The sequence below is a fragment of the Vombatus ursinus genome, unplaced genomic scaffold, assembly GCF_900497805.2.
Source record: "Vombatus ursinus unplaced genomic scaffold, bare-nosed wombat genome assembly UNPS02014779.1, whole genome shotgun sequence".
Lineage (NCBI taxonomy): Eukaryota > Metazoa > Chordata > Mammalia > Diprotodontia > Vombatidae > Vombatus > Vombatus ursinus.
Genome location: NW_020954557.1, coordinates 51,063,564 through 51,076,785, shown reverse-complemented (window position 1 = coordinate 51,076,785; position 13,222 = coordinate 51,063,564). Strand labels below are relative to the sequence as shown.

General features: G+C 35.8%; 1 protein-coding gene across 1 annotated transcript in view; it reads right to left on the bottom strand.

Moving 5' to 3' along the window:
* The window catches only part of LOC114045692 (sodium channel protein type 9 subunit alpha-like), a 114,155-nt gene that overhangs the window by 55,608 nt on the left and 45,325 nt on the right, over positions 1 to 13,222 (bottom strand). The window contains exons 12-15 of the mRNA XM_027865796.1: positions 8,708 to 8,837; positions 7,804 to 8,036; positions 3,181 to 3,378; positions 1,889 to 2,245 (exon numbers count right to left, since the gene is read on the bottom strand). Coding sequence (XP_027721597.1) covers positions 1,889 to 2,245; positions 3,181 to 3,378; positions 7,804 to 8,036; positions 8,708 to 8,837 — 918 coding nt within the window. The remainder of the gene's footprint in view (positions 1 to 1,888; positions 2,246 to 3,180; positions 3,379 to 7,803; positions 8,037 to 8,707; positions 8,838 to 13,222) is intronic.

The following is a 13,222-nucleotide window of genomic DNA, read 5'->3' as shown; positions in this document are numbered from 1 at the left end:
TGACTAAAACAATATAAACGGAAAGTAACACAAAACAATCAGAAGTGAATATTGTGGAATTGCAAAGAACAATCATGTTCCCAAAGAAGATATTTGGGAAGACAAAATTCCCCCTCATCCCACTCCTTTGCAGAAGGTTCGTGTGTGTGTGTGTGCGTGTGTGTGTGTGTGTGTGTGTAATGGCATATTGCATATATTTTAAGATCCTTTCAATATATACTGATTAATTTTTGATGACTTCCCCTCCCTTTTTTTCATTTGCTTAAAATTTATTTGTTAAATGGGATGGCTCTCAGGATGGGGAAAAGGGAGGAGAGTGGGATAAAGGAGGAAATTAAGTCATGTAAAAACCAAACATATCAATATAATTAATTTTTAAATTCTTTTGCTTGATTTTGTTATATTCTCAAGATAGTATTCTTTATCTTTTCTGACATTTATAGACAAACTAGAAAAAGTTACCTGTACTCATTGCCTCAATTTGCTCAATTTCCACTCACTTGTAAACTCATTGCAATCTAGATTTTAACACCACCACCTGACAAACTTTTCTCTTGATTGCTATATCTTAACTAAATTTAATGACCTTTCCCCCACCCCTCTTATCCTCATTATTGGCCTCTCTGAAGGTCTTAACACTGTAATTACCTCCTCTATTCCCATCTTCCTAGATACTCATTTACCTTATGGCTCCCATGAAACTGTTCTTTTTAGTTCTCCTACTATTCTAAATATTTCTGAATCTCCTTTTTTGGAACTTCAACTGTCTCCCACTAATTAAGTATGAATATCACTCATGTTTTGTTCTGGATTCTTTTCTTTCTTGACTTTCTATTTCCTAGTTATCTCATACTCTCCATGGGTTCAATTGTCAAATTCAAGCTTGCATCATCAACTGCTTACTAGACATCTCTACATGGACCTCCCCCTGGCATCTCAAACTCGATACAACAAAAAACCTCATTACCTTTCCTGATAAATCTAATTCTCCTCCATACTTCATTATTTCTTTTGGGAGCACTACCACCTTTTTATTAACCCAAATTATCGATCTAAGTCACTCTTGATTCTTTACTTTCCCCCACTTTCCATATCTAATGATTCACAAAGTTTTGTAGATGTTATTCCCCAACTCCTCTGGCATCTTCACCATATTTCTCCACTCATGTGACCACAATCCTGTGTTAGGCCCTCATCATGAAGCTGATCATATCATTCTAAGAGACAAGTCACTCGTTGGAAAAAATAAATACTCATTTGTTCTCTATTGCTTCTAGGGTGAAATACAACCTAACTTGACATTTAAAACCCTCCAGATGGCTCATATTTGCCTCATCAGGTTTTTTTTTCCTATGTTCCAGCCAACCTGTCCCACTATCTGCTCTTCAAGCTAGAAAGTTCATCTCTTAAGTCCACTCCTTTGCACAGACTATCCCTTATCATGGGAATTTGTTCTTCCTCATTACCTCCTTTCTCTCTCTGAATTGCTAATTTTCTCCTAGGCTAAGTTGAAGTGCTAACTGGGGAAGTCTTTTATGATCTCTCCAGTTGTTAGTGTTCACCTTTTCTTTAAATTATGTTGTTTTTAATTATCAGCATGCAGAGTATAGCCTTCTTAATGGGACATAAACTTTTTGAGGGCAAAAACCATTGCATCTTTGTCTTCATTTTTCCACTGTCTAAAACAGGACCTTACTCATAGTGGGGACCTAATGAAAATTTGCTGAATTGAGTGTGACTTCAAAACTAGAACTAAAAATAACAACTATATCATGAAATCAAGATCATACCTATGGGTTCATCTAAATCTCATTAACACTTTTATTACAATTCATTTCGTATAATAGCTGTATTTCAAATGAGTATTTTAAGTCTTCCAAGTACTTACTAGCAGGTTTCCAATGATAATAATCCCCACGTAAAAGACAAGGCACATGGTTTGGCCTGCCACCTCCATACAGTCCCACATGGTCTCTATCCATTCTCCACACAGTGCCCGGAACACAATAAGAAAGGAGTAGGTTATATGATGCATATTCCAACGTGGAAGTGAACAGTCAGTCATAATCTTGCAGGCATATATTTTGTAGTTGTGACCAAAGAACTGCAGGCCAACCACCGCAAAAATAAGAATGGTGATGACCAACACCAACGTCAAGCTTCTAAGAGCCTTCACAGAGCAACCAAGGATCTTGATCATCATTTTCATCATTGGCCAGTATTTTGTCAACTTGAAAACACGCAGCTAAAAATAAAGAGGAATAAACTACATTTTCCTGCTAGTTATAATTACAGTTTAATAGTTAATAGGCAATGGTCCTTAGGATAGCTATTTATGAAAATGCTAAAAATTAGGTAAAACTAAGATCTCAGTCTAATGAATACAACCCACCTAAAATTAGCTTTTTACACAGGTCATTAAAAAAAAAACACCTGAATTTCCATCTTCTTTCTGCTTGCTATTTTCTCAAAGACAACTATCTTTTATTTCTCTTAATGCTTTGCATGATTTGATTTAAACTGAAATTGTTATCATCACATCAATTATGAGAACTAAAACATAAGCAGAAAAGCAAGGTCACAGGAGAATTAATGTTTATCAAATACAAATTTGGGAAAAAATTTATTAAAGGTGCCAAGAAATAGGAGGTTACATAACTCTTGATCTTATATACTTTCTTAATATCCTTTTTGAGGTTTCAAAAGATATTGTTTGAACATTTTAAAGATTCCCTTCAACTTGCATATCACAAATCATTCATGACTTCTTGTCTTGTATGACTTTAGTTTATATCTTCTCATAAATCCTCGAAGATCCAGAGTCATAGTTTTTGGCATCTTCAGGGACTTAGTGTTACACCATGACTCACCTTGTCTGTTAGTTAGTTATAGATTTACACAATTGCTTATTTTGATTTCTATCTACCCACCATCTCCAGATAGTTTATTTCATTCCAGATCTTTGGTTCATTTTGATCATTGTCTTTTGGAAGTAAGAGGGGCCTACCCTGCTCCCATGTCTATCTAAAATTTTCCCCTTTGACGTATGAAGCTAAACTGTATCCTATTTCCTCTTCCTATGTCCATGACCTATGGTTGCCCATAATAGTCCTAGAAGTGACACCCAGTTCCTCAGTGTTTTGTACATGTATAATTCAAAACTGTTTTATGGATACTTACCCCTCTAAGTAAGATGAGAAATTGTAAAAGTGTAATATATACTGTATCTGGTATCCAAATGAAATACATCGCAAGTTCCCCTAAAGCAAGGGTCACGATAAAACTATCAAATACGTGCCATTTCTCTTGAAAATAATTATATGGGTGCAATGCAATAATTTTCAAAATCATTTCCAATACATAAATTCCAGCAAATACCTGAATAAAGGAAAAAAATAGAATAAAAGACCTGCAATTACATTTTGTTGTTGTTAAGTCATTTCAGTCATATCTGATTCTTCGGGACTCCATTTGGGATTTTCTTGGCAAAGATACTGTAGTGGTTTGCCATTTCCTTCTCCGGTTCATTTGACAAAGGAGGAAACTGAGGCAAACAAGATTAAGTGAGTTGCCCATGGTCAGACAGCTAGTAAGTATCTAAGGCTAGATTTGAACTCAGTTCTTCTTCACTTCAGGTTTGGCACTGTATCCACTGTGCCACCTAGCTTCCCATTGCCATTATATACGCATGTGTATGTATCAAGAATTTAAAAGCAATTGAACTATATCTTTTTAAATGTTTCAAGTCACTTAACCCTGTTTGCCTCAGTTCTTTATCGCTGAAATGTGTTAGAAAAGGGAATGGTGAACCACTATAGTATCTTTGCTCCAAGTCCAACTTGCCTCGTAGGGATCTTATATGGATCAAGTCAGATGACATATGTGAAAGCAAGTTGTAGACTATAAAGTGCTTTATAAATGTGACATTATCATCAATTATTATTTTATAAGAATAGATTATAACATCTGATGCCCAAATTTTCTGCAATGATCTCAGGTTGAATGATAGGCTTTGAAGTGCACTGGCAAAAGTCTTTCTGGCTGAGAATAAAAGAGGAACTATAAGAATGAATGATATCATTTTAAGACATTTGTCTCTCCTAGTCCGAATGATTTATCAAAAGAGAAAAAAATGAGTGGATAAGTAACATAATGGCAGTCAAAGTAAGGCTACTGAAGTTCTGACAAAATATATGATTAATTCAGGACTTTCATGTCAAGGTGCCAAAAATAGAAGCTCAGGAGCCAAGATGAGTGACTAAAGGGAACTTTATAGCTGAACTCTCCCAATATTCCTCTTTAAACAACTTTAAAATAGCACATCACATAACCAACAAAAAGTTGGGATAAAACATTTTCCCAGCCCATAACAATTTAGGAAGTCAGAAGGAGAGATATATGACACTAAAGTGGGGGCAGGCCAGGAGCACAGCATGGCAGCAGCTCCAACTGTGGGCCTCTTAAAGGTTGCAACTGCAGCAGCAACAGAAGTTACTAAGAGCTATCACCACCCATAGACTGTAAGGGGATTGAACACCTGGGCAGAAAGAGATTCCAGGGACCTCTGTACTAGCACTAGGTATAGGTCTCAACACTGTTTGGAAATTCCATTGCCCAATACTCCATTCTAGGTTGCAGTGCCAGAGTGGAGAGGAGCACTTGGATTATAAGGGAGCAAGGATCATAGTCCTGGGTTGCAGTTCCAGGGAGGAGTACTGTTCTGGTAGCAGAGACCAAGGGCTCTAACTGCATAAGGATTGGCATACAGACCAGGAGAGTACTGACCACACCTTTCTTGGGATCGTACAACCTTAGAAGCACAGAAAACTTATGTGTCCCCAGAACCAGATGAGAAAACAGCAGGTCAAAAAAAAATCCTAAAGTTTGGGACACGGACTCCTGCACCCTTCAACCAGGTGAAGAGAGTTCAACTCTAACATAGAGTTCAAAGTCAAGAAGTAGGATGGAAAAATGAGCAAACAACCAAAAATAACCTCACATTAAAAAGTTCTTATGGTGACAGGGAAGTTTAAGACACAAACTCAGAAGAAGATGATGGCAAGAAAACATCTCCAAGCAAAGCCTCAAACTAAAAACTCAGACTGGACATAAGCCCAACAGAAATTCCTAGGACAGTTAAAGAAAGAGACAAAGAAGAACAAAAATGATTTTAAAAATCAGAGTGGCAGGAAAAAATTGAGAAAAGAAAGGAGAGCAATGCAAGAAAATTATTAAAAAGGAATAAACAGCTTGGTAAAGGAGATACACAAATACTAAAGAAAGTAGCTCCTTAAAAAAGAATTGGCAAAATGGTAAAAGAGACACAGGACCTCACTGAAGAAATGGGCATATGGAAGCTAATAACTCCACAAGGCATCAAGAAACAATAAAACAAAATCAAAAGAATGAAAAAAGAAAAAAAGTGAAGTACCTCATAGGAAAAACAATGAATCTGGAAAATGGATTGAATAGAGATAATTTAAGAATTATTGCACTGCCTGAAACCCATGATCAGAAAAAGAACCTAGACATTGTATTTTGAGAAATTATAAAGGAAAACTGCCCATATATTTTAGAACCAGAGAGCAAAATTGAAATCAAAAGCATCCATCTATCACCTCCTGAAAAAATCCCAAAATGAAAACTTCTAGAAATATTATAGCCAAATTCCTAAGCTACCAGGTCAAGGAGAAAACAACCAGAAAGAAACAATTTAAATATTTGTGAAGCCACAGTCAGGGTCAGTCAAGATTTAGCAGCTCTCATCTTAAAGGAGCAGAACACTTAGAATATATATTCTGGAAAGCAATAGAACTAGGATTACAGTCAAGAATAACCTATCCAGCAAAACTAAGTAATATCATACTTTTATTCTACAGAGAAAAAAAAAGGACAATTAATGAAATAGAATACTTCCAGGCATTCTTGATTAAACAAACAAACAAACAAGCAAAAAAAAACAAAAGCTGTATAGAAAACTTCATTCAAAGACAAGATTTGAGACAAACATTGAAAAGTAAACATGAGGAATTTAATGAGGTTAAACTGTCTATATTACTAAATGAGAAGATGATACACGTAACCCCACAAGAACTTTATCATAGGGTTGTTAGAAGGAATCTACTTAGATGGAGGTGTGGGTGTGAGTTGATTATGTTAGACAATTAAAAAAGAAAAATGGAAGGCTAAGAAAGAAGGATGTACTGGGAGAAGTGGAAGGGCAATAAAGAATGGGGAAATTATTTCACATAGAAGAGGCATTCAAGGAAGAGTTCTGACAATGGAGAGGAAAATAGGGGGTGGAATGGACAAGTCGTGAATCTCACTAGCATTTGCATTGATTCAGGAGGGAAGAATATATTATATACACATGTAGTTGGGCATAGAAATTCATATTATCCAAGAGGATGATATGGGGTAGTAAGAGAAAATAGGAAAGAGATTAAAAGAAAGGTTGGTAAGAAGAAGGGAAGATTAAGGTAGACAGTGATCAGAAGCAAAACAGACTTTTGAGGAAGGATAGGATGAAAAAAGGAAAAAGAAGGAGAACAGAAGAAAATAGGATGGAGGGTGAATACACAGTAATGATAAGTGTGAATGCAAATGGGATGAATTCACCCATAAAATGGAAGTGGGTAGCAAAATGGATTAGAAATCAGAATCCAACAATATGTTGTTTACAAGAAACACTTGAAACAGAAAGACACAGTTAAAATAAGAAGCTGGAGCAGAATTTGTTTTGCTTCAGGTGAATTAGAAAAGGCAGGGTAGCAATAATGACTTACATGAACTGATGTGAAGTAAAGTGAGCAGAACCAGGAGAACAATTCATACAAAGATAACAAATATGGTAAAGACAAATAACTTTGAAAGAATTAGGAGGTTTGTTTAGTCTAATGACCAACTACATTTCTAGAGGACTAGTAATGAAACATGCTACCCAACTTCTGGTAGAGAGGTAAAGAAATCAGATGCCACAATGAAATCAAATTTTCTTTGACATGGCCAATGTGGAAATCTATTTTGCTGCAGAACTCTGGCTCCTGAGACATTGTTTATTTTATTAAAGTTCTGATTTTTCCAAATTTGGAAATAGAATTTTGAAAATTTATTATTTTCTTTTAATGATTGTCATATCAGTATGAGCATTGTGTAACCAATGAAGGCAGACAGTTCAAAAGTGACCATGAATAGCACCTTCTTTTCCAGACAAAATTTGTTCTCTGCTCACAGTTTAGTGTTTTGGCATATTTTGTTTCTTTTTTTTTTTTTGGATGTAGAATATATCCAAATTTGCACAGCATAACCAGTTTACTCACAAAAATCCTCATGAGGGCACTTAAAAGTCAATACTGATTAAAGATAATTGTATACACGATCCTCATACACTTACTGTGAAGAGTCATGGCCTCGTACATTTATTTATCTTACATTTCTTTAGATCCTACTGTAAAGATCACTCATTTAAGTAGCAGAGAGTTGACTATTGAAAATGGGGAATATATTAATCCCAACCTAGACCTTTCCAAATTATGTTTTTCTATTTGGTCACAAGGTAATTTTCATAGTTCTGGACAATCTGTCAAATAACATCCATTTTTTCAAATAATTTGTAAAAAATAAATCAAAGTGAAAAATAAAGAAATTAAAATGATGCTCTCCCAAGTGTTTTTTTGCACTAATTTCATTAATTTTCATAGAGACTATGATGGACTGTGCCCCATGTTAAGTGCTATGTTTATTTGATACTGAATATAAGAAAGTTTTAGTTAAAAGTCACAAAGCATTAAGTAACACGTTTACCTGGTGTCCCACAAAGAGAACATAGAAGAATTTCTCAGTCATTGGGTAGTGATCCAGGGCCATAAACAATAGGTTCATAATGACACAAATAACAATAACCAAGTCAAAAAATGGATCCATGACAATGGAATGGACACAGTCTTTGCATTTTAGCCAAAATGGACAGCAATTCCAGATCAGAAACCTTTTAGCAAATCTCTTCCACCAACTTCTTAGCCTGCACTTGTCAAGTTCTGGGAAGAAAGAACATAAAATATGAAAAAAATTCAGTTGTTTTATTTCTTTGTAATTCTCAATGAGTTAGTAAAACTTCTACCTCTTAGTTTTTCTAAAATAACTTTTAATCAGGCTTGTAGGTTTAAATTTTGCAAATGGAATGGGAAACTATAGATAAAAATACAATATATTCCACAATTATTTTCCATAGAATACAAGAAAATACATATATTTTCATGTAGAGAAACTAAGGTTGAGGAAGGTAAGTGTGATAAATAGGAAACTAAAAGCTGTTGATGAAGAAAATAAACATCTGAAATGCCATAATAGATATGAAAATTAATGATTTCTTTAAAAAGAGAATTTTGTTAAAGTTTTTAGTCTCATGAGATAATATCATCTTTTTCTCACTATGATTAGACTTGTAGCTTATATATGAACATTTCATGACAAATTGGGGGAGATTTCCTCATCTAGTCCTTGCCCTAAGTCCCCCAAATTATTCTGCAATGCTTAAAACATATACAGAGTAGATAGTTCTGTGACCTTCTTTGATAATACTTTCTAAAAATGACACTGTCATGAAACATCTTATTTTTCTCAAACCATCCTAAGTCTCTCACTCTATTTTTCAAAAGTCTGGTCATAATTTACCTGGAATTAATGGGGAAAAAAAGGTATAACATACCTTTCATGCTGTTTAATATGTTGGTTCTGCTCATTGTTTTTTCTCTAACAGTGGGATCTTCCAGCATATCCATAGAAACCTGGAAAGCATTTATTTGTCTTTCCTTCTCATCAACTTGCATAGTGCTTCCCTGTAAAGAAATTTGAAGAAGAAGCCTTCATTCTGGCTTCTGCCCAATAAATAAAGAGTACATTATGATTATTTTTGGTCTGATCTAGAAAGGTCAGCTAGAAGTCTCAGAAATCAACATGAGGTAGAATCAGAAAATCATACAGTTAATTCTCATCTCTTTTTCTAATCTTCCAACTTTCCCTATCTATATTCATTCCTTTTGTGCTGCCTACAAACATATCTAAGTTCCCTCCATACTTAAAAATTTGTTACTACTATCTATTTAACCTTTGATTCTATATGTCTCCTCCCTTCCTCCAGTCAAACTCCATGAAAGAGCAATTTATATTACATTCCTCTATTTTTTGTTAAGGCAATCGGGGTTAAGTGACTTGCCCAGGGTCACACAGCTAGTAAGTGTCAAGTGTTTGGTCTGAGGCTGGATTTGAACTCAGGTCCTCCAGGGCTGGTGCTCTATCCACTGTGCCACCTAGCTGCCCCTCATTCCTCTACTTCTTCTCCTGTCCCTACTCTTAACCTCCTCCAATTTGTCTTTCAACCTCAACAGTCAACTGAAACTTCTCTCTCCGGTTATCCATGATCTATTAATTATCAAACCTAATAGCCATTCCTAAATTGTATTCCTTCTCAACCTCTCTGCAGCATTTGGCGCTGTTGAACTCTTCCTCCTCCTGAATTTTCTCTCTTCTCTAGGTTTTCATGACACTGAACTTTCTTGGATTTCCTCCCACTTGTCTGACCAATTTTTCTCATTTTCCTTTGTTAGATCATTACTTACATTTTCCCCTCTAACTGTAGAAGTATACCTAGGTACTATTCTGGCCAATATTCTATTTTCTCTCTTTAGTTTCTTATTTGATATTATCATCAGCTCCCATTGGTTCAATGACCATTTCTATGGAAATGGCTTGCAACTTTATATATCCATTCCACCAATTGCCTATTAGTTATTTGAGCTAGAGATCCAGCAGTCATTTCAAACTCAATATGTTTAAACAGAACTCTGAGAGAAATGATTTTTAAAAATTATAGTAGTATCTAATTATTAAATTGGGATTCAAACTTTTCTTATTTCCTCATTGAGGGATCAGCCCCTCTAGATCAATACCTGAAGGACAAGGCTGATAAACGAGATTGCCCAAATACTCCGGGAACATGCTCTTGGAAGTTGGATGGGACTCCACCAAACTAGGAGACCTTATCAGGTCCAGCCTCAAAGCATTAAGCTTATGCCCTTGTACCCCAACTTGGAGTTTAGGGTGATCCAGCTAAAGAAGGTGAAAGTCAACCTGAGTGCTCTAGATAGAGATGTCCAGATTGCTAGAGAAGACTGAGTCTCAGAATCAAGCCATGTTCTCAACAAGAGGAGCTGAAAACTTTTAACCTACTTCCTAATTTAAATGTCCACTGCTTCATTAACTGTTCACCAGTTGGGGTTGATTTTCACATCAGAGGCACCACCCTCCCTTCCCAAAGGTATTTAAAGCATTCAATGTCTCCACGGTTTTGTCTTTGATTGATTATCAGTTAGTCTAATTAATAAATTGATTATTAATTATCAAGTAACTCTCTCATTTTCATTCACCTCAACTCATTATCTTTTCCTTTTCCAAATTCTCCTGTCTTCTGAGCTTTCCTATTACTGGTAAGGTCACTTCTATCCTCCTAGCCAGTCTGCCACTCTGATGCATCTGTGACTCCTTACTCTGGTCTACCTGATAAACTCAGCACTTCCCACTTCCACAGCATCTCTTGTTTTGGTCTCCTTTTCATTCACAAGACTAACACTTTAGTTCCAACACTCATCAGCTCTAATCTAGACTATTGTAATAACCTCCTAATTGGTTTCCATACTTCAAAGTCTCTTCCACTCCAATTTATCCTCCACACAGCTTTCAAAGTGATTTTTCCTAAAGTACAGGTCTGATAGTCCATCTTCTTTCCTCGTACCTTTTGCCTTGGCTGTCTTCCATGCTTGGACAACTTCTCTGGTTTCCTTTAATTTTTTTTGTTTTTGTTTTTGAACACTTTCAGCACTTTTTATGGTTTGATTTGTGTAAAGATAGTCATGAGACAACAGAATGTGAAATAGTGTCAGAAATTCCAGGCAGTGGACTTGGGCTCAAGTTAATAAGGCAAAGGAAAAGGGTCAGATCAGAGGGAGAATGAGGTAGGTCAGAATAGACAAGTATAGGACAAAACATAGCTTCAGTAATTCCAACAAAGGTTTTAGTCTTCCTAAATATTTTCTTTACAGGTAAGTCATATCTTGCTAGGTGGCGCAGAGGCACAGTGGCTAGGGTGCTGAGGCTGGAGTCAGGAAAACCTGAGTTTAAATTCATCCTCAGACACTTACTAGTTGTGTGACCCCATGCAAGTCACTTAACCCTATTTGCCTAAGTTTCCTCATCTGTAAAATGAGCTGAAAAAGGAAATGGCAAATCACTCCACTATCTTTGCCTAGAAAAACTGGAAGAGTTACAGATAACTGAAAATGAATAAACAACAAACAACAATAGCAGATCAGCTCTACCCATGGGGTAGAAAAAGCAAGCCATAGGGTAAAAAGAAGCTTAGTCAGCCACAATGATTTCTGATTTCTTTAAGGAGTTGTCTTGCTCAGTTTACAAATCTTCAGCATCTGGTTCTAAATGGATATTTTCCTGTCAAATTTAAAATTTTCATAAAGTTCAGATTACTTGTCCTAGCAAATAGAGAGTCTGAAACTAGGGTCTCAGCATCTTCATCATCATTACATACTTTTCCATAGCTGAAATTTTATCTGGCAAGTGATTTAATCCAATTCAATCTACGATTATTAAATGTGCTAGGTGCTGGGGAGACAGTCAAAGACAAAGGAGATTATATTCTAGTTTAGAAAGGTATTAAAGGTAGGTGGCCAGTGGCATTATGGGAAGAAAATCGGCCCCAGAATCAGGAAACTCTAGGTTCAAATTCCATCTTTAACACATACCGGTTTGTGACCTTTGGCAAGAGATTTGACCTCCCACTGTTCACAGGTAACTTTTTAAAATAATAAATTGTTTAGCAGGTGACTTACCTGTATTGGCAGAAGTAATTTCTTCATGGAGAGTTCTCTATATCAATGAAATTATAGTCTTTCTAAAAAAAATTGTGCAAATCAATGTGCTCAGTGCTTACCTTTTTTTTACTAGGAGTATGTACACAGATGAAGTCAATATAAAATAGAGAAAATGTAAATTAAGAGGGAAAGTATTAATATTGTGGGAGGGGGAATCAGGCTAGGACTGATGTTTGAGATACCATCTGTTTGAACCTTAAAGTAAGTGAGAGATTACAAAAGGCAAGGTGAGGAGAGAAAACATTTAAGGCATGTGCATAGTCATTGCAAAGGCACCATTAATGATCTTATTCAGTTCAGTTCCTGACTCCCTGTATTACTTTTCTACCTCCAACCTAATAGCCTTCTCAAGATGGAGCTGTCTTCTCCCCCTGGCCTCTTTCTCTTATTGATGAGTCCCTTTTTGGAACTTCCTTTTGAGTAAGCATCCATGACAGCCATCCTCATCTCTAACCTGGCTCAGCTCCTGACTCTCTGGACTGCTTTTTAGCTGTTCTCCAAGCCTTCTTGTGTCCTCCTCATCCCATACACCTTTGGTTTCCTTTTCCTTGTTATCTTTCTTCATTTGAATGTAAGTCCTTGAGGCCAGGGAGGGATACACTTTCTTTTATGTTTTATGCGTATTGACAAATTCACTGTAATTAGTACAGTGGTTGATATACAGTCAGTTTTAATGCATGATTTAACTATTTCTAATTTATAGAAAATTATTCATAGCTTCATGTACAATCAGCAAATAATTTCATATTCATCCCTGAGTAGTTATGTTTTAGCATAATATAATGATGAAAAGAGCTTTATGTCATACAGAAAGATCTCTTTTAAATCCCAGCTCTGACTTTTGCTATCTGTGCATGTTACCAAGGGCAAGTCACTTAATCCTCTGTGTATTTCACTATTCACATCTATACAATGGAGATAACAAACTCCCTACCTCACAGAGATGGGAAGAATTTACCTTGTAAATCCTAAATTCATATAAAAAGTGAGCATTTGCTATCATTAGCACAATTATGTGAGAGGCACCCAACACAGAGAAGACTAATTTTTCACCTTTCCTGGTTATTTACACTATTTAAAAAAAATGTGCCCAGATTTTAAAAAAGAAAAGAAAAAACAAAGAAAAAGAGTATAGTATAATGGTAGGCCAAAGGTGTGTTTTTTTTAAATTTTTTGTGGAAGTATGTAATCTGCTGCTCATATACTTTGTAGTCTCCAATGTGATTTTGAAGGAAGAAAGATCCCTTCCAATTATAAAATGATTCAGTCTCTTATCTCAA